This window comes from Amblyomma maculatum, chromosome 10 (assembly GCF_055883805.1).
Source record: "Amblyomma maculatum isolate TAMU_Amacu chromosome 10, ASM5588380v1, whole genome shotgun sequence".
Classification (NCBI taxonomy): Eukaryota; Metazoa; Arthropoda; class Arachnida; order Ixodida; family Ixodidae; genus Amblyomma; species Amblyomma maculatum.
Genome location: NC_139353.1, coordinates 10,383,834 through 10,409,930, shown reverse-complemented (window position 1 = coordinate 10,409,930; position 26,097 = coordinate 10,383,834). Strand labels below are relative to the sequence as shown.

The 26,097-nt window shown below is 50.4% G+C and overlaps 1 protein-coding gene across 3 annotated transcripts in view; it reads right to left on the bottom strand.

Annotated features, from left to right (window-relative positions):
* The window catches only part of sm (heterogeneous nuclear ribonucleoprotein L), a 124,004-nt gene that overhangs the window by 28,082 nt on the left and 69,825 nt on the right, over positions 1-26,097 (bottom strand). For all 3 annotated transcript variants that reach the window (XM_084581950.1, XM_084581951.1, XM_084581952.1), the window contains one exon: positions 12,585-12,681. In XM_084581950.1, coding sequence (XP_084438076.1) covers positions 12,585-12,681 — 97 coding nt within the window. The remainder of the gene's footprint in view (positions 1-12,584; positions 12,682-26,097) is intronic.

The following is a 26,097-nucleotide window of genomic DNA, read 5'->3' as shown; positions in this document are numbered from 1 at the left end:
GCTGATGATGATAATGAGCATAAATGAATAATTCACAACAAAAAAAAAAAACTATTATTCATATCCTGCAAATTACAGTAGTTTTTGAAAAGGCTATCATTAATGTTAATGGCCGTTAAGAACGCCTAAACTTCACTGAAAATTAAAAGCGCTCAGAGCACGCGAGCCGCCCATCCCGCAAACAATCCCGCCAATCGAATCCAATATGGCTACGCGCGCGCGTAGCACAGCTCGCCGATCGCTTTCGCGCTGGCCGCTGTTGGCGCGGTTATTCCTGCTTTTTCTCGCGTACTTAGTAGAGAGTTTTAGTTTACCGTGACCCACTACCGTGATCCGCCAGCGCGCGTTCCACTGCGCATGCCCAGACCCCCTTGACGCCGATAGATGGCGCCACGTACTGGATGTCGGCACATAGACCTGCGGCGTCAGGACCAATCAGCTTGTGCGCCCCGACCACGCGCGGTAGAGGGCCACGGTGTACTCAATCTCCATTGGAGAGATTTAGCTTACCGTGATCCGCCACCGTGACCCTCTACCGCGCGCGGGCGGGGGCGCACAAGCTGATTGGTCCCGACGCCGCAGGTCTATGTGCCGACATCCAGTACGTGGCGCCATCTATCGGCGTCAAGAGGGTCCGGGCATGCGCAGTGGAACGCGCGGTTGCGGATCACGGTGAACTAAAAGTCTATTTCCATGCAGCGCTTCCGCATATTTGACTGAGTATCCACTTCACGCGCGTATTGGTTCTTTATGTGGCAGCTCAGACATGCGCTGGCGTCAAAGTAACATATCGCGACTCGTCTTGCGGCGCGGCCGCACGCTGTCGAAACACACACACACACACACACACACACACACACACACACACACACACACACACACACACACACACACGCACGCACGCACGCACGCACGCACGCACACACACACACACACACACACACACACACACACACACACACACACACACACACACACACACACACACACACACACACACACACACACATCAGCATGAATAACACACTTGCTCTGCGCCAGCTTAGAATGTAAATGCACTGCAGAATATATCGTGCGATTTTACCCGACTTAGTGGTATTTTTGATGGTTTCCGTGACACTTTACTGGTTTTTCCCTCGACATGAAATTTCCGACTATTCCCGATTTTCCCGGTTGCTAGACACCCTACTACCATCTGTCTGTTGGAGATAAAGCTCGCTAATACAGACATCTCCTGGCTTATAAGAAGGACTCAGACACAGGCGACTAGTTTCTTGATAATAACATAATTTGAAATGGCAAAGGCGGGCATCTGACAAGATAAAAAGGCACAGAGCTTAAAAAAAAGGCGGAGGGAGATGGGGGGAGGAAAACGAAGCCTCGAGAGCCCGGTTTCAACGCAGCAAGCCAAAAGAAATGGTCGACGGGCAAAATTTGAAATCCCGGCTGCGCCACGGGGGGCGGGATTCCGTCTTCCACGACAAGTAATCCTCCTCCTCCCCTTCTCAGAGCAAAAGGATAAAGACGTTGCTCTCTAGAGCTCAATCGGATAGACCGAGCTCCATTAAAGAAACGACAAACAAGGTAAAATCCTTGTTACTATACGGGAACAGCCCAGAAAGCGCAAGCTTCCGAAGCACACGAGGATTTTCCCGCTTGACATCCAATCTTCGCAAAGGCGACGACTTAACATGGAAAAGGACAAAGCTGGAACAGTGGGACTGTTAAAAAAAAAAAAAATCTTTTCGCTGTACACCCAAAAAAAAAAAGTAAGGACGGGGAAAGATGATCACAATGAAAAAGAAAAAAAAAAAATAACGGCAACCGGGCGGCGAATGGGCCGCAGAAGAAAGAAGGCGACATACAGAGGGCGTCTTTGGCGAACCGGTGGACCGTGCGGAAGAGGCTTCCTCAAGACGGGCAGCAGCTCATTCCCGCGGCAGGGAGCTTCCCCTGATCAGGTGAATCAACAATGAATTGCCGGTACGGAACGCGAGGCCTTCGCATCAAGCGGACACGTAAGGCAAAGGGAAAAGCCGGTCCGAGCAAAGCAGCTGGTGCCGGTGCCGCATCGATTCTCTCATCTTGGCTTTGGAGCTGTCGCAGTCGACAATTGTCAAACCTCGCAGCGTGTGCGGGAAGGAGAAAAAAAAAAAATCTTACAAAGGCCTTAGCAGCCTGTATTCGTCCATTTTATGGTTCGGTCGGACCCGGCGTGGGGAAGGGGAGACTTGCGGACGTGAAGAATGCCGACCTGTTGGAACTATGCGTTCCAATATAGGTTGCGCCTTTTAATGTACGAGATGCTGCCGAAACCAAGGCGTCAGTTCGAATACGCCAGAAAACCGGATTAAGCGAGTTGGAACTAAACCACGCAATGACGTGTCAGCGAAAAGTGCTCTCCAGATATACTTTTTTTTTCTCAAGGTACTTTATTGACAAATATTACTCTCAGGTTCAGCCATAGAGGATCAAGGACTGAAAGAAAATATAATGATATTGTCACGTCTCGATTGAACGCCAAGGAGGACCCAAAGATAGGACGGGTTTAATAAATCAACCTGGACGAGTCTTGCGCTCCAACTTCCTTCTCTTCCAGGCTCGCGCTTGTGGGGCCCAGTCATCATCTTTGGCGTCGTCTTCTATGCGGCAATATAAACGCAACATTACTGCTACAATCGCATTCATATGCAAGAATACAACAAAGTGCAAGTAAAATAAAATACCCGCATAATTATGAGTACGAAATAAGTCTGGAAGCGGAAATAACTCGCCCAGCGCAAACGCGTAATGGGCACGTGCTGCAATCAGCCGTCACAGAGGTATGTATGTACATAATAGCGTAGTCCACAAGGGCTGCTCTTGCCCGGAACCCGGAAACGGAAACTGAGAAAGAATGAAAAAAAAAAAAAAATCTCGAACAATACCGATGGCAAGACAGAAGATGATTTCGAAGTGTATCAAAACAGAAACATAAATGTCTAAAGAGTATCGAAGCCGGAGCCTGAGAGAAAGAAAAAAAAAAACGATAAGGGAAAGCCGTCCTGTGCTCGATTAGGATGGCCGCGTCGAAGCGCGCCATAATACAGAAGTCGTCAGGAGGGAATTAATCAGCAGCCCCTCCATTAAGGACGCGTACCATGACAACCGCCTGAGCGTATCCAGGAACGCGTACAACCTTCGCGCACTGCCATTATTAAAATCGCCGAATCAGATATTTTCTTCGCTTTTCGGGGAAAAAAAGGCTTAATGCGAAGCGAAGAACTGAAGGGCGATGGCGATCCTCCCTTCAGGGAAGAGAGAAGAAAAAAAAAAACCTGACAGGAAACGGGAGGGGCACGTCCTTAAAAACAGAGGATCGGAGAGGGAGGAGAACACGTCGGAATGCGCCTCGTAGGGAGAGCAAACTGAGGTACATTCCGAAGAAATGGGAACGTGGGAGACTGCAAGGAGGACGCCACACCCCGGTTGGGCAACGTCGTCATCCCTCCCAATATCCTCGCAGGAATCGGGGGAGCAAAAGGCAGGATGGGAGCCAAGTAGTTCGAGGAGACCACGCAGCGAACCGACTGAAGTGGAGGGCGATATAAAGAGCCAAAGGGAAAGGAGGAGCTTCAGTCCGCCTGAATCTTTCATGAGGAACCGCGGGCGAGAATGGGGAAACGACAGCGCGCGCGGCGACCCGACAACAAAGGGCTCGGAGAAGGCAGGCCGCCGTTTTGGCCCTCCGGAAACGACGCGGGACAGCTACTGGGGAGAATCAGGCGCACGGCTTCGTTCCCCAGAAGGGTGGGCGGGATGGCTGCTGCGCTGTCGCTCGACGAATGGCGGAGGCGTCGGAAGTGACGGACAGCGCAGCTACTCCTTCGACAGCTGTGTATAATGGCAGGCACAACGGCACGTCAAGCAGTGCGGCTACGATTCCGTTCACTTTTGATCTTCCTGAACTTGAGCTAAAGATGCTAATACAACTTGACGAGGTCGAGGAGGCCATTACGACGAATATGACACAAAACTGAGAATCATTTCAATTTAGAGGAGCCTCCATCAAGACGAGTTTTTTTTTTTTTTCGCAATTTAGCTTGGTGCTGGTTGAGCTACACTCCAGGATGAACAGGTGTTTTAAAGGGCCACTCACTGTCCACACTCCGGTCGAAAATATTTACTTCCCCGGTGACTGCGAGGCTTCACCCCAGGATGCAAAAAAAAAAAAAAAAATGTTCTTGAAAAGAGTAATTAATAACGCAGTTACAACCATCGCAATCACCCGATTCTGTCGCGTTTCTCTCATCCCGTTCCCTCGCAAAATCTTTTCTTTCCTGCCCGGTCGTCTAGCCTCCGCAAGACAAATTCCCCTTCCTCCTCCGCGTTTGGCGGGAGGTGGCGCGTGGTACTCTACGTGCGTGAAAACGAAACAGGCGAGTGAGGGCGCGCAGCTGCATTCAGTCATTCAGTCCCGCCGTGGCGAGGGAAAGGCGTGCAGTGCAGCGAGCGGCGGACACAATTAGTCGTGTACGCCCATCCTTCACCCGTCAGTCAGCGAGACGGGCCAATAAATGTCGTTGCCATTCTGACGTCAGCACAGCGGCCCGACGAGCCAGCGTAGAGAACGGGGAAGCTGGTTTTCCAAAGGGGAGGAAGAGAGCTTCGATTTGTGTTTTTGCTGCTTTGCGGCGCGTGTATCGCTATAGCATTTTGCACAGACTATCTCCGGTACCTGATCGAAGCATTGGGCTCCTTTCCTTAAAACGCCATACCCTACACAGTGGCTCTTAAAAAAAAAAAAAAAAAAAAAAAAAAAAGCTGAAACACAGAGCACTCTTTTGGGTAAAGAGGTTATCAGCACTATGACTGAAGTTATTTCTCGGGTTATTAGAAAGTCGCGACGCATACCAATGCACCCAACTCCAGGCATATGCTCCAGGGCACAAATGCCACCGACATGATCGCCGCCTCAGCAGTTGGGAGCGCGTCAAGAAGGGTAGCGTGGAAGGGACAGAGAATCACGTGTGGATTTTCGCATTGTGCGAGATACGGGGTTAGGAATTTTCGAGCCCAAATTCAACAAGCACGATTATTAAAGATTATGAACAAACTTACTCGAGCTACTACGACTAATAGAGATTTCATTTGCGTAAACACCTACGCATACTGAATAACGAGCGGCGGACTGCCCTAACAAGCCGAAAAAAAAAAAAAAAAAGAAATACCGCTCGAGCGGTTGAAGTCAGACGCCTCGAACACACATTTAGAAAACAAGCAGATTACCCCCCCCCCCCCCCCCCCCCTTTTTTTTTTACCATTCCTTCTGCCGAACCGCCTTCCAAAGCAATATCTTGAGCGCCAGCAGCGATCCAGAAGAAACGCGCTGTTTTGGAGGCAGCGCCCGCTCCTCCATTCCCTTCGCGCGAAAATTCCTCGGCGGCACAGAGAGAAAACAGCGAGCCTTCCTACACACATAGGGCATGCAAACGAATGCAGCAAGCGCGGCTCGCTCCTTGGCGCGTTCGAACGAGTATGCTAACACCGCGCTCTGGCGGCAGCAGCGGTGGCGACGGCTCCCCGTGTTTTCGGCGGAACGCATTTTTCGCACGCGCGCGTGCACCGGCGGCATACCAACGAGATACAAATCTTCCCCGTTACGCCTGCCTCCACTTGTTCGGCGTAGAATTTGAAAGCAGGAACAAAGGGTTGAGGCGGCAGCGCGGTGACGCTGTGTCGAGCAACCCGCCTGAACGGGGCGTGATACATCACACACCGCACCTCCGAAATGGGGAGAACAAAGTGTGGAAAGAAGAATGGGGGAAGGAGCGCCCACTAAGTTGGGAAGGAGCTCAGAGGCCTTCGGAGGAAAAGCTAGCAGAGATCAAGTCCCGCGCCCAGCCATCTACCTACGCACTAACGGGTGTGCTCCAAAATAACTAAGCATCAAATATGAGGGAGCAGACAAACACGCGCTTCTTCTAACCTTTTCGCAACAAGGAAAAAGCAAAGGGGATAGAAAGGCGGGGGTGAAGGACCGTGGGATAAATTCTTTTGCGCGTAAAGAGCCCGGACTGACAGGTTGGCGGTTTCAAAAGCTAGGAGCCGCCGCGGCAATGGCCCCGCGTAACCAATGAAGAAGTACCAATGCACACGCGCGACGCATGCGAGTGTCTTTTGGGATGGAATGCCGAAAGGAAAAGGGAGGGTCACGGTGGGAGGGAAATGTGCGGTAACTGGTGGCTAGACAACTGCACCGGGAAGAGAGGAAAGGGATGGAGACGTAGACAGGAAGGAGAGAAGAGACCCCACAAACAGGGAGAAATACATGCAGGTACGCCTTTAAAGGAAAGAAGAAAAACACGGATAAACGAGATAACAAAGGAACCCTTCACGACTATGATCAGATATTTTGTCAAGAAAACTGCGCGACACGTACACAGCTTCTTGTTTTTCGAGAAAAAGAACAAACAAAAAACGACAGAGTTCATAGTGTGAACAGGCCACACAAGTGAGGTGAGGATGGTGATTACAAACAATGGGGTGATGCGCAGTCACCACAAAAAGAGGTGACGCGTTGAGAGTTCATAGGGGACGGGCAGCGAGGAAACGAAACATGAGAGCTAGAGGGGGGGGGGGGGGGATATCTGTTGTGGCTGTAGGGAGATGGAAAAGAAAATGCACTGGCCTGCTACTGGATCTGTAGCTGAGCCACTTCCGCTGCCTCGTGCAGACAGAAGAGAAAATAGAGAAGAAAGAAAATGAAGAGGGAAAGAAAGATGCGCGCCGCAACAGCCATCGTCCACCGCCTAAGCGGTGGCGGGTGCAATGACGGTCTAAAACATAAAAATCCGGCGGGCAGGCTAGCCCCCGCAGCAAGCGGCGTTGACCTGCCAGTCCCAGCCCCGTAGGGCCAGGAACAGCCACCCTTCACCATCTCCCCCGAGATCCGTTTCGCGAGACAAGAAGAGTTTGCGAAACAGGGAAAACAAAGCAACCAAGCCATAACATGGTCGGACTCGGGCGGCGGCTGGTTATACGTGGGCGCTCCGAGGTAAGCGGCAGGTAATCCTGTGGTAAACTGTGTAACCCTCAATGCTTCAACAACATAGCGCCTGTCCTGTCTACATCTGTGTCGTCCTTGTCTTTATTTTAGCCCAGACCAAACATCTGTTGGCAGGTCCCTTGCGCTGTGAGGAGGCAGGATCCTGTCTCTAAAGGTGATCCAAAAGGAACATTAATACACGACGGGGAGGTGCTATGCACAATATCTTACTGCCCCAGGCTCCAGGAAGCAGCCCATGAAGAAAGAAAAGCAACCTCCTTGTTATCGCGCTCCGTCTCGTTGCACGCTTGCTCACGTGGGCTGCAAGGAAGCGGCGGCGAGGGGGAAAGAAACCGCGACACGCCCCACATCTATCAGCGGGCAGCTGTGACGCACATTTGAAGGCGTCCGTCGGCGCGATCTACGGCGAAATGATGTACGAGAGGCGAATCGCCCCGGAAATAATCCCTTCTTCGATCCCTTCAAATAACTCCTCGAGCGGCGCAAAGCGAGAAATACGCTCCACGCCCGATATCGGGCTATCGTGTCCTCTCAAGACACGCGCAAGAATTTGCGTTCGTCGGGATTAGTGAAAATACGTGTATCAAGTCAACTTGTAACTGCGAACGTACAGTATTTGTCAAAAATTTACATAAAAAAATTAAAGAGCACTGCATAATCTGCATTGCAGTACTGCAAAAGCACGGATGCTGCTGTTGGTTGCTTAAATCACTTCTTGTTTACCCGTTTTAGTCTTTGGTACTTTCAAATTGTGCGCCAATCCCATCCTATGCCCATTTTCGGCTCTGCTTCCGGTTGTGTGACGTCACCCTAATTGACTGCCTTAACTTAGTCTTTGGTACTTTCAAATTGCGCGCCAATCCCTTCTTATATCCTTTTTTGGCTAGACATCAGGTTGCGTAACGTCACATCTTTGACGTCACCTTATTGACTGATTTCTATTTTAGTATTTGATGCATTTAAATGTGGCGCCAAGCCATTGGCTAATGAGGCCATTTTCGCCTTTACTTTTGCGTTTTTTTTGCCTCTCATTAATTACCTAATTAACTTACTGGCCTAATAATTTTTTCGGACACAACATTACGTCACCCTCTATCGATTGACACCACTGATTAACATCTACCACTACTCAATTACTCATAACTGCTGTGGACACGATTTTGCTGACACGTTCTGCACCCGCGTCTGCGGTCAGAAATCTGAACATAGCGAAGTAATGCTTTCGCATTAAAAAACGGAGCACTAGGAAGCGCTCCTGGAATACCGAAGGCCTCTTACATATATCGAAAGGTGGAAGCTAGATTTCTCTTCCCCTGCGAGATTGCGCGCGCGCTGGAGATCCGCAACGAGCTCTGTCGCTCTGCATATTTTTGACGAAGGCTGTCAGTAACTAATTTTACACGCGCCGATTCATCAGTTCCCAGAACTACTTTGACATTTCAACACTTTCTCAACGGCACCGTTATTATTTTTGTTTTCATTTTGAAAAAAAAAAAAAAAAATAGGGGGGTGAAGGGGGCGCGTGGTTTTGGCATGATAAAGCCGGGATCAAGGATGGGATACGACACTGGTGATGTGCGCAGTCCAGCGACGTCACTAGCGAGACGCAATTTGTGGCTCGATCAGCATATGAAATTTCGGAGAATGCCGCAGCGAAAAAAACAAACAAACAAAAAAAAAGGCTGCACATTAAAAACTCAAGCAACAGGTTCAGCCTGAACAGAAACACAACCAAGGAATGTCGAGATTATTAAGATGCCCCGGTTTAAGACGGTAAAGTTAAAATGCACCCAAGCATCGATCAACACACCACGCTAGCCATCCTTACCCGTGGGGACGCCTGACAGGGAAAACATACAAAAAAAAAAAAAAGGCGGGACAGTCATGTGCAATGATGACGAATTCCGGCACAAAAAATAATTCGCCGGGACGCCAGACCGGAAGCAGGACGAGCTGCTCAAAGGGCCGTACCCGGCACTCTGGCCCTCCGCCTCGTCCCTTTCGGCGTATACAATACGAACCAGCAGAACTCTTGGTAGGAAGCGCAGCAGAAACAACTGTGCCTGACTAATCGGGGGCGTGTACACAAGCGCCACACATGTACACACGCACGCACACCAGTTCCAGCGGGCCAGTTGGGCGCGAATAGAAGAATCTGCGCGCCGCTAACGAAGTCGGCCCGAGAGGGCCTCAGGCGGCACAGGCTGAGGAAGGAACGCCGGTGCGCTCAAAGAAAAGGTAACGAAAGAATATATACATAAAAAAAAAGCACAAGCGAAAGTTCTCCCAGGACCGCGAACAACGAGAGCCGCCAGTGAAGCAGAGGAGTGTACTCAGCTACCGGGGTGCTGAAGGGCACGGCCCGCGATGGCGAGATGAGAAAGCCGGACATGAAGGAGGGAATAGCGTCACCTCGGCTAAACAACGCCAGAACGATAGACCAAGCGTGCTTGCACAGCAGTAAGCCTAATCGTGTTGCGAGGGCCCGCGGGAGACACCGGCACCTAACCGCACTGAACAGCTGCGCGCCCACGCGTGCAGGGCCGCGCAGAATAAAGGAACCGACCGGAGTCTCTGCGGACGCCACGCACGTTTACTTACGATTACAGATTTGTTCCAGTTTGGTTTGTTTTAGGGAGTTGAACGTCGTACCAAAGCAACTCAGCTTATGAGAGATGCCGCAGTGGAGGGCTTCGGAAATTTCGACCACCTGGGGTTCTTTAACGTGCACTGAAATCGCACAGCACACGGGCGCCTCGCTTTTCGCCTCCATCGAAAAGTGGCCGCAGCGGCCGGGATTCGATCCCCCATGCTTGGACACACAAGTCGAGCGCCCTAACCACAGCGCACCACCACGGCGGGACGATTGCAGAAAAAAAACAAAACGGTGGCATGAAGCAACGCGAGGAAATAATAATAATAATAATAATAATAATAATAATAATAATAATAATAATAATAATAATAATAATAATAATAATAATAAACGGCCAAAAAACTACTACGCGTTAAAAATTTGCTCGCATGCCGCTGCATTTCCGGGCGCATCACTTTTCAAAAAGTAGAATCCACCAATAAAATAAAAAAAAAAGCGCTGAGAGAGAATGGCAATAAGAATGCAAAATGAAAACTAGCCAATCAGGAACTCAAGAAACCCAAGCAAAAGAAACCGTTGCTTCTTCGGCTACGGCCTGCTCCTCGACTTACGCGTAATAGACGACATTGGGCCATCGCCGGTGGTAAAGGGGAATCGCGACTTGGGAACGCACACCTTACCCCAAATCAAATGTGCCCTGGGTAACAGAGGGATGAGGCAGCCAGACTCGCTAAACATACGCTTCTCCGAAGCACCTGTATCCTTTTAGGCAGGCGAAGAAAACATCACGGGAAATCGATCAAAATTTTTCTCCCTTTCACGCCCGCTTGGTTCCGCTGACACTGCAACGAAAGAAATGTGTGCAGCTGTCTGCGGCTCAAATTTTACGGCGTATGCTTCTTTCTTGTGGCAAGCCTCGAAGGCCAACCACAGCAAAGGCGACGCGGCTTACAAACAAAACTCTGTAATGCAGCGTTGCTCAAGAGGCAGGATTACAAACTTTTTTTCGATGCATACAACTGGCGCGGCTTCCTTTCCAAAACGAGACCATGGGCACGGAAGGGGGGTGGGACAAAGAGAGAAATGAGCAGAATCGGAGGATAGCTTAAGATTGGCCTGAAGGGCCGCCGTTGCCGGAGCACCAGCATACATACGGTAAATGTTACGCTACCTCTCTACCTAGTTCCGTGCTCTGCGCGGGCAGCTCCGCGAAGTACAGCCGGCTCACTTCGATAATCAACCTTCGACCTAGCCCGCTGGAACTCGGAAGCGCACAGGTAATAAAAATTCCACCCCATTCCCCCGCTCTGTCGACGCCCATCTCCATCATAGGGGAAAAAAAAAAAAAAAGAGAGAGAGAGAAAAGAAAAAAGCATGGACCCCCCGCGATGACGTAAGATGCGCCACAAAGCGTGGAGAGAGCGAGAGAGAGGGGAAACCAAAGCACGAAAAGGACAAGCGGTGTCAGCACCTTTTCCATTTGACAAGCCTTGAGAAGCGCTGACACGACGAAAATGCAAAGCAAATGTAATACAGAAAGCACGGGAAAGAGACGGAGAGAATGCTAGTTACGATACCTGTAATTATCCAGGTGCGCTATTTTTACCCGGACTCCTTCCGAAAGCGAAGTTTGACTGCAGCAGAGCCGCCCGAGGCAGATAGCAGATGCGTCCGCGAACGTTCCACTACCTTAGAACAAGACGCGAAAAAGGAGGTTTGCCAAAGCTGTACAGCGAGGTACATTCGCACCACCGGGAGATTAGAGGGGTCATTTGTTGTGTCCGCAATACCTGTCTGCAAAATCAGTCGCCGGAACTCGTGCCTTTTCTTCCCTATAAACCAATTTTAGATTCATTGTAGATGTCCGCTTTACTCCAGTCCCAGCTACGACTCTTCGTCGCTGCGCCACTCGCTAGCCTTTCCCGCTCACAGAAGCCGTTTTTCAAGCACGAGTGCACCACAGCTAGGCTGAAGTGCGGAAGCCCGGTCTAACGGTTATCTTACGCAGAAGGCCCACACCTCGTACGCTGAACGCACACCGCGACAACCTGACAAAACGACTTCGGCCAAGTACTTACCATCCCTGGTTCGCCGAATAACGTTCAGAACTGGCTCACTGTCTGACTGAGCCCTTCACTAACGGCGCTGGCTCAATACAGCGCAGTGGGAAGCGACACGCACAGCGCCATCCTGCACCACTGATGCAGTTGGGCACGCTGTAGGCTACAAAGCTGACGAGGTTAAAAGGAACCTTCTGGGATATCTGCATCAGATACTGTGTGCTTTGTGCGTAGCAGAGGACTAAGCGACCCTTAAGTTTCACGAGGGTTACTTAGTGCTCTGCTATTGATAAAGCTATGTTGGGACAGAGAGAGAGAAAAAAAAAAAAAACGCACCTTGGACCGGGCACCCAGGTATAAACATAACCGGAGACCAAGTTCCTAAATTTAAACTTCAAATAAGGCTTGCACGCTCGAACAAATGTACTCCCCTGTGTCATTGAGACACTAAAAGGGGCCTATATTGCGAAGCGAAATGGCTAATGTGTCAATCCTCGCAAATGACAAGGCTTCGACACAGACGTACCTTATTAGTACTGTATCACAGCCAGTTGGGATGAATAAATGTAATGCATATTAGGAGCGCCCCCTTCCAAGCGTACATTTAATTTTCCTTTAAACCTTTATCACGTTTTTTTTTTTTTTTTTTTTCACACTTAGGCATTATCCATAAATTCACTATCTTTCTTCACATGTGCTTCGACCAATTCTTAATCTCGAACTTGTATCCTGCCCTATTCCAGAGCCACCAATATTCCAGTGGCTTTTTGTTAACGTCCACCGCAGTTTGTTCACGTATGCCCTTCCTCATAGTGAGACCTTAGAAAAGCGAGATGGGATGCGGAAGACTCCGTAGAGAGGAGGCACAGCTGCCACTCACCTTGGCGTACTCGATCTTGAGGGTGCAGCATCCGGAATAGATGTCGGCCCCGTTGAGCGACTTCTTGGCACGCACCGCCGCCTCGACGCCGTCGAATCTGTTTTTTGCCCACAGTCAAGGATGAACTCTGACGAACACGCATCATCGGAGACACGTAAACAACAAATAGAGAAACAAGCAGAAAAACAGAGAGAAGGTCACTCTCCGCACTTTGGCCCTGCTGAAGACCAGCCACGGCCCGTCACACAGACGACGAAGATTAAATGGTATTTTGGGAGAAGTGAGCTCATCGATGCCGCGGCCAACACGGTCCTGCGTCGCGGCCAAAAAAGATGCCGGCACGCTTCTTGGTGACGATGTCCCGTTCCGGGAAGAGTAGCTTGGTGACTGTGTCTAGCCGCCTCCGAGGGCTATTGCTTCAGCGCCGCTAAGAAACGCATTCGGGCCGAGTGCGGACCTCCGCGGTCGCGTGTCATAGGAAGCTCGCGTCTGAGAAGCTGATTTGAATTTTCATCTCGTAGAAGCAGCGGTCAGTTACTGTGCCCAGAAAGCCACTTGTTATATGCTAATCAGCTAGCTCAGCTACAAAAAAAAAAAAAAAAAAAAAAGCGCCTACCGTCAGGGTTTTTCCTTCGTTTAGTATTCGTCCAGAAATGCGTACATGCGAACAGACCATGATAAGTCAATAAGGCCATTTATCACCCTCTATAACACTGAGTACTTTTTTCGTCCATGAAATTATGAAATAACCTGCCACGCGATATTGTAACTTCGATATCTGCAGATGAATTTGCTGCCAGGTGGAAATATTTTTTCGGCCAGCAAACTTCAACGTTGTAAGCAGGCGCATTTAAGATTGGTGACTCCTAAAGCCAATGCATGGAGTGTTTCATGTGCATGCAATTGTAGGCCCTTTCCGAAATAGTTATGTGATGTTCAACTTTCCTTGTTAATCTGTTTACTTGTTTTTTATTTCTAGAATGCAGTGTAAATTGTCTCTAGAATTGTGATTTTGTACCCACTCTTGCATGAGCCTGTGAAGGCTTACAGCGTTAATAAAAAATAAAAATACTAAAAAAAAACCACTATACTCGGTCATACCTTTTCTCAAGAAGGGCATGGAACGGACAAAAGGGACGCCTATTCGCACATGGAGTCGCCACGCGCAACGCGCGAGCGAAAACGTAGAACGAATGAAGTCGGAGATCGAATAGAAAAAGCGACCCAGCGACCGCCTCTCGATATCGATTCGAGAATCCGCCGACGATGGACAATGACGCAGACAAACGCACACCCTCCTCCCGGACACCTAGATAAACTCGGAAAGCCGCCCAGAAAATCGAAAGAAAGGGTGTTCATGACCATGCGAAAAGATACCCCATTTTCGCGCAGTCGATCGGTTACCATACTGGGCGCGCAAACGTCACCGGTCAGCATGAAAAGCGCGGGTCCCGATAAAACACTGCGGAGGCTGAAAAAAAAAAAAAAAGGAAAAACAACGGCTCACAAATCTAAGCAAGCTCCATCTCTCCTCATCTTCCACAAGGGTCTGACGAAACCAGGCTCGTAATTCACCTTCTGCCATTGTAGAAAAAAGGGAATACCAGTATACATCACTACGTTACTGAAGCCAGGAAGAAAAAAAAAAATGCTCGGAGCCGCAAATCGATCGCTAGTATAAACCCGCGAAGCACGCCAGTAGCACACGGGACGATATCTATCCGAGTGTATATACGTGCAATGCCGTTTGTAACAACGGGCGCATTACAACACCCACCACGGCAGCAGTTTATCGTCTCAGCCTTCCCCGCCGACCCGGTCGTCGCCATACCGACGAACAGCTCCGCGCATGCGCGCAGAAAGCCGTCCAGTCTGGGCACGACCCGACGAAGCCAATCGTGATGAACAGAGTTGGCGCGTATACACTGCTCCCCAGATTGAAACGGCGACTTAAAGTTGCGACTACAGAAGATCCGTGCATCACATTTAAGGCGGGGCAAGTTGAAGCAGCGGTTGCATGGTTCGCGGTGTTTAACGTCCCAAAGCGACTCAGTCTAAAATGGATGCCATAGGGTGGAGGGCTCGGGATAATTTCGACCACTGGAGGTTCTTAAAGGTGGACTGACAACGCACAGCACGCAGACGTCACGTGCTCTGCGACGTCAGTGCATGCAGGACGCGATTTGACGAGACACACGCGATAGCGTAGGCTACCACATTACATGTAAAGCTCGGCTGTAACCAAGCCGTATGATCGTGCCTGCGTGGCTTAGGGGTAACGTGAATGCAGGTTGATCCCGATATCGCTCTTCCATGTGAAAGGATATAGACCCGAGTTGGTAGCTCCTGACAACTGGACACCGGGTCTGACAACCCGACGTCCAGTTAGTGCTAAGCCACGTCAGCTGCCAGCTACCGTCTGCCAACTACATGACCCCTAGCTGCTTAAAGGTCACGGCGCAACCGCGCTAACGACTCGAAAACCTGGCGTAATGTAGCTCGCGCTACAAAAACAGGCGTTGTCGCACTGTGCCGTTCGCGCGCTGGCGCTAGTGAGCGTCTGCTGCAAACAGTATGACGTCAGAGAGAAACTGACAAGTCAAGTGAAATAAAAAGAATATCTGGTCGGCGGGGCAGAAATGGCTGCGAACGCCAACGAAGCGATGTCATTCCAACCACTGCGGTCGCGTCACCGGCGAAACATAACACCCCATCGCCTCCACAGGAAGGCGGTATGAGGTAGCCTTACGGGAAGCGAGTACTTATACGCGGAATGCAGCAGCGCGCGCCTCGCTAACGGCCGCGTGCATTCGGGTAACGGCCGCCGTCTTCGCCTGACATCTTCTGGGAAAAAGCACGCCCTAGTTATAAGCGGGTTTATAGTTATGTTCTTTCAAGTTATCGACTTTAAAGTTGGGAGAGAGCGACCCATACAGAAGTGCGGCCCTTACCCACATTTATGCACGGCATACCACGACAGTGTACCGGGGCTAAAGCTTCTACGCTCGGATGAAGATGCGTAGCGCCAGCTACCGGCAAAAGCAAGCAACCCGCGGCGATCGAATTTAATCTTCACGCCACGCACGTTCTTTCCTCGCTCGACGTCGAAGCGATGTAGAGGGAGGGATAATGCCGAGAGAAACACGAAGGAACTTGCGCTGCGAAACGACCACACGATACGCCGGCGGTGCCGCACTGTATTACTTCGCGTAGGCAAAAAACTAAACCAAATAAGCGCGGAGGGCAATTTCTGTTAAACACCTGCACAGCAGGTGAATGGAGGAAGCCAAAATAAAGACGCCAGAGTTCCAGCACCGTCGGAAACAAAGGGGTCCGACGGAGGTAATCAAATTAGCTCCCCTGGGCCGGTCCGAATTTTAGCTGCTTCTGATCTCTACTTCTTAAACCCCTCTCTTGAAAAGACCGACCGCATCGAACCGTATGCAAATCCGAAGTGGTAACAACGTGCGGCGCGGAACGCTAACACAATAGGCTGCTTTCGCCGGAGTGGGCGAGGTTGGAAAGGGGGTGAAATTTAATCAGAGCAGCGGCACCGGCGGTTGCTGTAGTTCCAACGGGGGGTCATCAACGACAGGCGCGGCATGCGATGAGCTCCAACGTGTGCTCATAAGCAGCACCCAGCCCGAGCTCGGAAGCAGGCGAAACAAGCCAAGATTTGATTGAACGGACAAATGATACGACCGCCCCTTCTTTAAATCTGGGCGAGGTACCGCGACTAGCTGGTCAAGTGGAAATGAGCTTAAAAGACGCAAGAGTCAAGCGACAGCAAATAACTGCTTTCCAATGGGAACAACGTATTTTCGCGTAGCACTGAAGAACGCCTTATTTGGCGAAATACGAACTTTGTGTCAAAACTGATCCTAATAAAGAGGAGAAAGGTCACGTCAGGGTTTCTTTTCTTCCAATAGGCTAAACTCATCCCCGCCGTCGTCCTCAAAGCTTCTATTCTCATAAGCCCCAATGGATCTCGCCCTGCGCGAGCAGTTCCACCTAGGAATTGACAAATTCCAACACCAATTCTTCGCCCGATTTTCCACCGTCCCGATCGCCTTCTTCGCATCGAAGCCCACTTCGTTAAATGAGACCACTCGTTGTCAGTTATGTCGACATTGCATCGCCAGTCGCTGATACCGAGCACTGCTCAAGAGCCAAGTGGTAGAAAGTAACTGCGCACGCACGCACGGAAACAAAATACGACGGCCACAACACATACGCTGCTTTTTGCCTTGGGCCACCGGTGGGACAAGGAAATGACGCAACAAGCTATAGACAGTCAAGCCGCGTACGATCGCTAATAAGCTTACAGAAGCATCCGATTACGCCAACTGCACTCTCGTGCGCAGCGGCGAATGGGCCCGTTAATGACGCCACTCTTCCGTCCACTTCGTCCACCTCCTAAAAAAAAAAAAAAAAAAAAAAGAAACGCGTAAGAGGCAATCAATTTCGCACTGCCCCTCCGTGTCCGTCCACGCAAGCCGATTGGTTCGCCTCGTAGAGAAAGCAGCAGCCCGTAGAAGCAAGTCCGTACGCGAAGGGCAATTTGACCCTTTGTTCGCTTCAAATTCGAACACGGCAATAATATGCCTTTTTTTTCTTTTTTTAACTGCCATTCCTACGCCTCGCGGCTACACCCGGAGCCAGTCGTACACCCAAATTCCATCTCTGAGCATCACAACTCACTTGACGTCGCCAGAGACGGGCTCTCCACTAGATCAATGAAAAACCGTGCTGAAGCAGGCGGCGTGCACATCGGACAGGAGAATGCGGCACGCTTAGCTCTTTCTTTTTCCCCACTTCTCCGCTGTTTAGCCTGATTGGCACCGGCCTCTTCTCATATTTGGGGGGAAGAGGAAGGCAGAGGCTGTTTGTAAACGCTCCCATCTCTGGTGCAACATATCGTCCTAGGTAAAAAATGTTTGCGGAGGTCGATATGCAATTCCATATACACTAGAATCACGCGGTTCCAGTGCTCCTTTAAAGTTACGAGCGAGTGTGATTATCATTACGCGATAAAAATGAGTCAGCATTAGTGCTTTTCCTCGATAGGAGAGCTACAATTTCGAGCTGGGCCTCAGGAAAAGGAGCTGAAGGGAACAAAATGTAGCGCACCAAGACAAGGACGGAGACACACAGGTACAATATTTCTTTCTCCGTCCTTGTCTTGGTGCGCTTCTTCAATCATGCACCAACAAGACCAAGCATCTACCCTTCTGAAAAGGAGGTGGCATCGGCTGAGTGGTCTCGCAGCTCCCATGGTGGCCACGCTCCGAGCTCATTCCCAACAAGTGGAAAGGAGGATCTCCCTCTTTCCACTTACAACGGTTGCAGGTCGTCGCAACGCGACGCCCATACTGGCCTTTTCTTTCCACATTTAAAAGCACGGGAGTGCTCTCAGTGTCACAAAGGGTGCAGTGTGCAGGCCTTCCTGGTCGCATGACGATGACAGACCCGGAAACCCCAGCTGAAACGTGTGCACATTCTTCCGTGGTGGAGCGCCTAACACAGCTTCCCTCTGACCCACACGAGTGTAACAACGAGCTTACGAGCGGAACCAATGTTCCCCTCCGTGCCTCCATTGTACCGAACAGACAGTGCACAGCGACGAGTTAATTACAGCGCATGCGCAGGACCGAGTTAGGCGCTTTTGTCGTCCATGAATGCGTCGCGATCGCGCACCTGCCGAAAACGAAGCCGCGCACTCGGGATGCGCTGCGGTATACCGCTCGCGAACAAGGCGCGAGCAAGCGTCGCAACAAAAACGTCGCTGAAGCTGCGAGCGACACGTATCTGTCTCATTCGCAGACGCGGAACCGTTTACGGCTAATGCAACGTGAAGCGAAACGCGACGGAGGAGCTAGAAGGAGAGATATAGAAAAAAAGAAGAAACTGCGCGTGCCGCCTATAGCATCGGACCGGCAATGACGATTACTCAGCAGGGAGGCTGCAGAGAAAAGGGTGCGCAGAAACCGATCAGCCGCGACAAAGGAGACGCCGAGGAATACCAATAATAATAACAACAATGATAATAAAAAAAGGAACTGAAGGGGTGCTTCGCGGCAAAACACGAGTCCAAGGAAGATGGCGTGAGGCGGCGGCGCACGGGGCGGGACAAACGCGGCACAAAAGAGCTCTCGAGACAAATAGCTCCCCGCTATCAATTTCGAGCAGAGGCAAAGCGGAAGGGAGACAGCCGGCTAAAAGAATGGCGGCGCGCTCCTTCGGTGAGGAAGTGTAAGCCAGAGAAAATAAAGACCGGAGAACAAACAAGGGGAAAGGTTCGCCCTAATACACCAACCCTTCGGCAGACGAAGCACAACCTAGGCCGCACATAACCGGAAGAAACACTAATCAGTCACTACAGGCCCCGCGACTCAAACGCAGAGAGGGCCAGGCAAAAATCTGCAAAAGTGAAAGATATAAAGAGAGAAAATTTTATCAGCATCGAAAGTTGGCGTGTTTCTCTCTCTCTCTCTCTCTATATATATATATATATATATATATATATATATATATATATATATATATATATATATATATATATATATATATATATATATATACATACAGGCTTGCTGGTCTTCAAGCCGCAAAACAAAGAACAGAGCCCCGTGCGATGCCCCTCTGCTAGGCTTCGGTTCGCTGATCCGGAAAGCTACGGATGGAAGAGCATCGGTCCCACAGACGAGTGGGGGCCGAGAGCGAAGCTACCTAGGCGCTCCGTCAATTCAGTTTGGCAACTCAAGAGTACACCCGAGTTTGGCGGATCGGGAAGGGACTGCCTTCGCCGAGCGCCACAAACACGCCCGACGAGCACGGCGTACCGAAAATGCGCAGCGTCTATTCACATCACTTTGTGAACGCGTCGCTCGCAGGTCCTTATCCCCCCGAGTCGATAATTTCAAGCAAAATAATAATGGCAACCCGGCGGTAGTGGTGCTTGGAGAACGAGGACGGTTCCCATACGTTCGCGCTGCCTGACTTTCGAAATCATCAACTTCCAGACAAAGTATTTCGAGAACTCACTTGTAAAGTTTAGAGCCCAGAGGGTTTGTTTTTAAGCCGTATATTGTTACTTCTTTAACAATCGTGGCAGTCCTAGCCATTGCAGAGGGTAGGACGAAAAATCTTCCTGCCTTCAGCAAGTTTGGAAACCTGGAAATGCGCTACGAGCAACATAGTATGGCCCAGAAGTAGACCCTCTGGGCTCTATGACAAGGGGTGTACGTCTGGACGCAGAAGCAGCCAGCGCAACATCATGAAACGCTATTCAGAATGGGACAGGTATCAACGTCACAGTAAACAATCAGATCCTAGTGTCAAGAACAAGAACCATCTGGACCTCTGTAGTGCGGGACAAAACAAAAAATAAAAAAAGTAATCAGAGGAAAGGGAATGACATAGCGACTTACAACCCCGTAAAAATTGAAGATTGCCAGCCGAATGGGGTGAAGTTCGCGCATACTTCATTTATCGGCTGCTGCATAGAACCACTGTTAAGTTATACGTCCGGAGAACCCACGCTGATTTAAGCTTAAGAACACCTTCACTGTATCTGACACAACACTACAATATTCGGCCCTCTTCACACGCGCATCTCGCTCTCCCTACCGCACATTACCACCAGATTGTACCTCATTATTTCAGAGCAAAATCGAAACGAAATTCGAGACACCCAACCTCATTCGCGTGGAATAACGCAAGAACCACTCCTTTGTGACGATGGTATTAGGAGCCGGCAGCAACAAAATACCGCGCGTCGCAGTCGGGACAGGTCTGGCAGGCCAGTGCTAGGGAGAGAGATAGAGAGAAACGAACTTCGCCGGAGCGTGCCGAGAAACAAATGACGTGTCCGGTTACCTATAGTCAAGTCAAGCGAAACCACCTGCAACACGACGGCCCGCCACCAGAAACGCTTACGCCAGATATACGAACAAAGCCAGAAAGGCAAGCCCAGAGGGTTGAGGGTAAAAAAAAAAAAGACGTGGGCAAGGGAAAGAAAATAGACACGCTGGCCCGGTGGTAGCTCAAACCATTCTGCTCCGCGAGCCCTGAGCGCGGCATGGCGCGAGCAAGCACGGCTCAGCCATTTGTCACGGTCGCCTCGGGGCTCACGAGCAAAGGAAGGAAGGGGGTTAGCGAGCAGCAGCAAGGCGCGTCTCTCGCTCGCTCGCGCGGCACGGCATCGCACGGCTCAGGACTGCCCCTATCTCCCCCAAGTCAGCGTCGTAACGTTCCCCATAGCTGCCACATTTATCACTCCTCCTAACGCGCGCAGTTATGGGGCCTGTTCGCCGACCGGAAGGCGCCTGCAGTGTTTACAACGTGTCGGGACCGGATCGGGGCGGACCGTTAAAAAAACCAATAAGGAGGTGAGCGACGGGTAAGATTATATGACAGACATTCAGCCATCGCAGAACCAATCCGGCCGCCGATCGCGAGGGGTCAAAGAGGGAGCTGAACGGAGTTTCAACAGTGCAGCGGCGACGCGTGTGTACAAGCTAGCGACAAAGCTGCTTGGTTTACAGACGCCGGAGGTCCGATAGGAACTGAACAAACACCTTGAAGCTGCGTCGTCGCTGATTGGCTTTAAGAATGGAGCAAAACCGGATGGCTCGCCAGAAACCACAAAAAGAAATCCGTTGTTTACGAGTGCGATCGACACTAGCCATGAATCGAAGAGAATCTACAAAACAATGCAACGAATACTACCGCCACTAAAATCACGAGAGAACGCAATAATCGTTTATTGCCATTTGCTTTTCTTTTTCTAGAGCCATTTCTAATCTAGAGCCATTTTCGCATGGCGAGGTAAGGTTCCCATCAAAGAGCCGTTTATTGCCAATGCAAATTAAAGATTTTCCCGGTACAGCTACGGACGATCAGAGGAATTAAAACAAATACCAACTGTGTACATAAGAACGTACTTCCCCCTCCCATTTAGAATGCCTTCAACGAAGATAAGAAATACTTAGACAGAGGACAAAAAGTGATACAGGCGTGGATACAATGCGTACACGAGACCCGGGAAAGAAGCAAGGCATTCGTAAACACGAGAGAGAGAGAGAAAGGGGGGGGGGGGGGGGCAGGGAGTGTGCATATAAAGAGAACAGTCGTAAAAAACAGCACTGTATTATGCAGGAGGCCGGGTACATACACAGCACACATGGGCTCCTTTAAAGCGTGCACCACCGCAAGCACACCAACGATGAGGCAAAGCCTACCTCACATTATTCGACAACACCGTGCCACGGCGTTTAATCGGCGTTTTAAATTCGTGAGCTTTACTCGCGCGTGAACAGCCTGGGAACAGCCGTAAACCCCTTGTAAAGCCCACATGCAAATTAAAATACAAGTAGCCTTCAATTAAATTCTAAGGTGGAAGAACGGCAGAGAACACCGGAACGATGATGCCTTCTCTGCGTGCCTTCCTTCTCTTACATTTTTCCGAGCACTAGATCTGAAATAGCAATCAAGTATCGACTGCTGAAAACCTGAGCCCCAGGCCTCAGTCAATTTCCAGAGGAAATAAACCGTCAAAAGGTACCCATCAGAGCCTGGTACAATGACCGGAACGCGCACAAAGCTCTCGTCTTGTCGACGGCCATGGATAAAAACTGAAATACGCTCTCTGCAGTGCGCGCGAACACGCAGGCAGCGAGATTCACCCCTTTTTCTCGGTTGCTTCGACACAGATGTTTCGCGTTTTGTTTTTCACCTTGCCATGGTTCCTCGAGCAGTAGTAAATTCAAAGGCAAGCCTGTCTGTCGGTGGACCGAACGAGTATGGGGAGCCTTTACGACCTCCCCAGGGAAGAAGTCCCTTTCTCCCTTCCCATTTTTACAACGCAAGTCCGGCCTAACGCCATCCCGTGTACTCACCAAACCGCACAGGACGAATGCCAGGAAAAGTAAGGAAGCGCGCAGTGCTGGGTGCTGCACAGTCACGCGGTGTCGGTGACTTTGTGAGTGAAGTGACTACGATTATCACACAAGTCGTCGCGAGGGACCAACTTGTGCGGAAGAGACTACTGCGAAGTTTAAACGAAATGCTTCTATTAAACTGAATCAGGGGGAAAAGGAAACAAGAGCACGCTGAAAGAGTAACTTTAAACGCCAGTATCTTAAAAAGAAGAAAAGAACGCGATAGCAAATACGAGGTGTGGAACACGTTAAGCGGTCCCGCGTAAAGCTTCTAGAGCGAGCTGGGAAAAATTCACGCCGTATCGGTGCAAGTTTCGTGTTCGACGCAACCGTCAAGAGCACAAGGAAGCCTCGGCACGAACATGCAGCCCTCATTAAACAGGCAGAAAGGCTTGCACGAAAGCCACACACACTCAGGAGAAGCGCAGGATGCACCTCGCTCGCCAAAAGCAGAGGCGTTTGTGAAAAGGAATCTTTCGCCGTAGCCGCACAACTAAGAAAGGAAGCAAAGAAGTAAACAGCAGTAGCAGCAGCTACGACGATCGATGCAGGGAGCAAATCGCTCACCTCCTCCATACCGCTGCGATCGCGCACCCGAAGAAGGCGGTGGGCGCGCTTGAGCACTTTGCTCGTTACTCGCAAAGGATTTCGACCCGGAGAAAAGCAGTCACGAAAGTGGTCATTTTTTTTAGAGTACTCTCGCTTGTCACCTTACTTGCTCCACCATCAGCAGCACCAAGAAATCAAATAATAATAAAAAAAAAAAAGGTTTTCGCCAGCGTTTTCGCCGGCTATCGAGCGAAATAAAGATAACACCGATGAGAGAGCGCTGCAGCTGCATGTAGTGCACGTGACTTATGAGCTTAGCGCTTTTACGGTCTAAGCGGTTTTTCAACACCTTCCTGGAGCCCGGTTATGGGCACACAGCGAAGAGGGGAAGAGAAGGGACGCCTTTCAATCGAAATGCGAGGCTGGGCACGTGCGTGCGTGCAACGGCGGCTGCTAACAAACAACAGACTTGAGAGCAGAGCAAAGGATTCGGAAGGTATTCGAAGACGACTCGGCCCTGCTTAAAAATTTCGGCGATCGGAAAATCGAAACTGCGCGCGCAACAATCAGTTCATCTACAAATCTACATTTTTTTTTTTTTATGCCTCGCGCAAGCGCTATAAAGCTTACAAAACGGTTGATGTGCAGGCCTGTACGGGTAAGGAATAAGAATGCCATTAGCTCGATCTTAAGAACTTCACGAATATGTTTGTTGTTTGTAGGGTTTAACGTCCCAAAGCGACTCAGGCTATGAGAGACGCCGCAGTGGAGGGATCCAGAAATGTCAACTACCTGGGGTTCTTTAGCGTGCACTGGCATCACACAGCACACGGGCGCCTTGCTTTTCGTCTCCATCGAAAAGCGGCCGCCGCTGCCGGGATTCGATCCCGCACCCTTGGGCAAAGTAGTCGAGCGCCCTAACCACTGCACCACCACGGCGGGCCAAACTTCACGAATAATTTTTATACGCTCCCTATTTTGGCTTTTTTTTTCCTATGTTTACCCGTGGACCCCGTTTACAGCTTGTAAACTGTACAATAAATGGTGCAAGCACCAGACAATCGGTTTCAAAACTCGTGCTCGCGCGCTGTGAGCCAACCGAACCACGCCCGCATAATGTGAAGCCAGCACAAAATAGGGTCTGCCCTGTGTGTCTTCCCTATTTTAAGCTGACTTCTACACATTATGCAACCGCAACTAGCCCGGCAGATCGCACACCCGCATTTACCACCCAAGTGCGAACATGATGCGAGACGGAGGGCACTGTTCCTTTCTCCAAATTGAAAAACCTCTTTAATTTGAGCTTTCAACTTGCTTCATGTCTGATAGCGTGAACACGATGTGCATTGAAGGCACGCCTTCCGTAATTTGCACTCCAATTAATTTGAACGAATTTTTTGAACCTTTCGAGTTGCAATCTCTCCAAGGTGGACTGCACCGCGACATTCAAAAAAGAAACCAGATAACGGAACGTCTCGACAATCGCGCAGGGCGAGGAGACGCTGGCTGGTCGAGATCCCGCAACTGTTTTCGGCTGCGACTGCACAGACTCCGCGAGCCGCTGACGACGGACCTGGGCAGCGCGACCCAATAGCAGCTCGCAAGAAAAAAAGAAAAAAAGCATTAGCTCAGCCAAGAGCGGTTTGTCGCTTCCGACCGGTCAAAGCGCGGCGGTCAAGGCCGGCGACCACGGCGGTGGCTTCTCTGCGGCGACCCAGTCAGCGGCCGCGCACAATCTCGTTTGGGCGAGAGGGCAGGCGCGAATTCCCAACAACACGCCACCAGACAGAGGTCGGTCAGTTTGCAGTGTTTAATCTGGCGGCGGATGCGATATGTGATAAACCGCGGGGTGCCGCAAACCCCCCAAGTACCAATTCTTTTTGAAGCGACAGGATTGTACGGGCCCTAGAAACGCCACCGGAACCCCCAGCGCACTTTGGTAAGATTTAGGCAATAACAAAACAGTAGAGTAGACAAAAGAGAACGCCGAGACAAGGCTCGAATTTGAAGTTGCGTCCATCAAGGGTGGAACCGCCAAAGTAGAATTTGCAGCAGCACATGGAGCAGAAAAAATATGCGTTCTGGAACAGGTATGGGTAAGAAAATGTGTAATCTGGAGCAGCTGTGGAGCACAAATATACTCGTCTTGAGGCAGTAACCACTTTTTCGATAACTTTTCAGTACAAACGTGAAGACTAATGTCTCAAATATCACTGAGGTCGAGATCTTCACGAGATCTTCAAACTTGCGTGACGAAGTTTGAGTATATGAAAATGTGGTTCCTTTGATTAATTTCTCGTATTCTGCCGAAAAGAGCGGTTCAGCGATATTTTCTTTCTCAAAACTTGACGGTTGGGAGGGGGTACGACCTTGCATCACATAAATACGCCCCTGGCATCAGCCAAGAATCAGCGCGGTCCGCAGGACGCGCTTTTCCCTACGACACAGAACAATTTCCGTGCTCGCGACAGGGAGAACGCCCTCTAACCGCCAATCTATGCTGCACCAACCATGCACAAACGGCGTGCTGCACTGCTGAGAAGACGAACGCCCCTCGTAAAACAACAAAGAGCAATCCCTTCGACTACAAAGCGACACATCTTTTGCATGCAAGCAGTTTCAACGTTGCTTCTGGTGCGCTGATCTCGACGAGACAAAGTGCTTAGCCGCTCTTGCAGACCGGTTTGGCGCACTGCAAGTCGCCTTGCATACCGAAGCGGTAGCCTTGTGGAAGAGCATCCGCCTCGTATTCGAGAGGCACCAGGTTCGATCCTTGGTGCCGCCGGGTACTCACCTGTTTTCAATGGTTGGTTGGTTGGTTGGTTTGTGGGGTTTAACGTCCCAAAGCGACTCAGGCTATGAGAGACGCCGTAGTGGAGGATTCCGGAAATTTCGACCACTTGGGGTTCTTTAACGTTCACTGACATCGCACAGCACACGGGCGCCTTGCTTTTCGCCTCCATCGAAAAGCTGCCGCCGAGGCCGGGATTCGATCCCGCGTCCTTAGGAACAGTAGTTGAGCG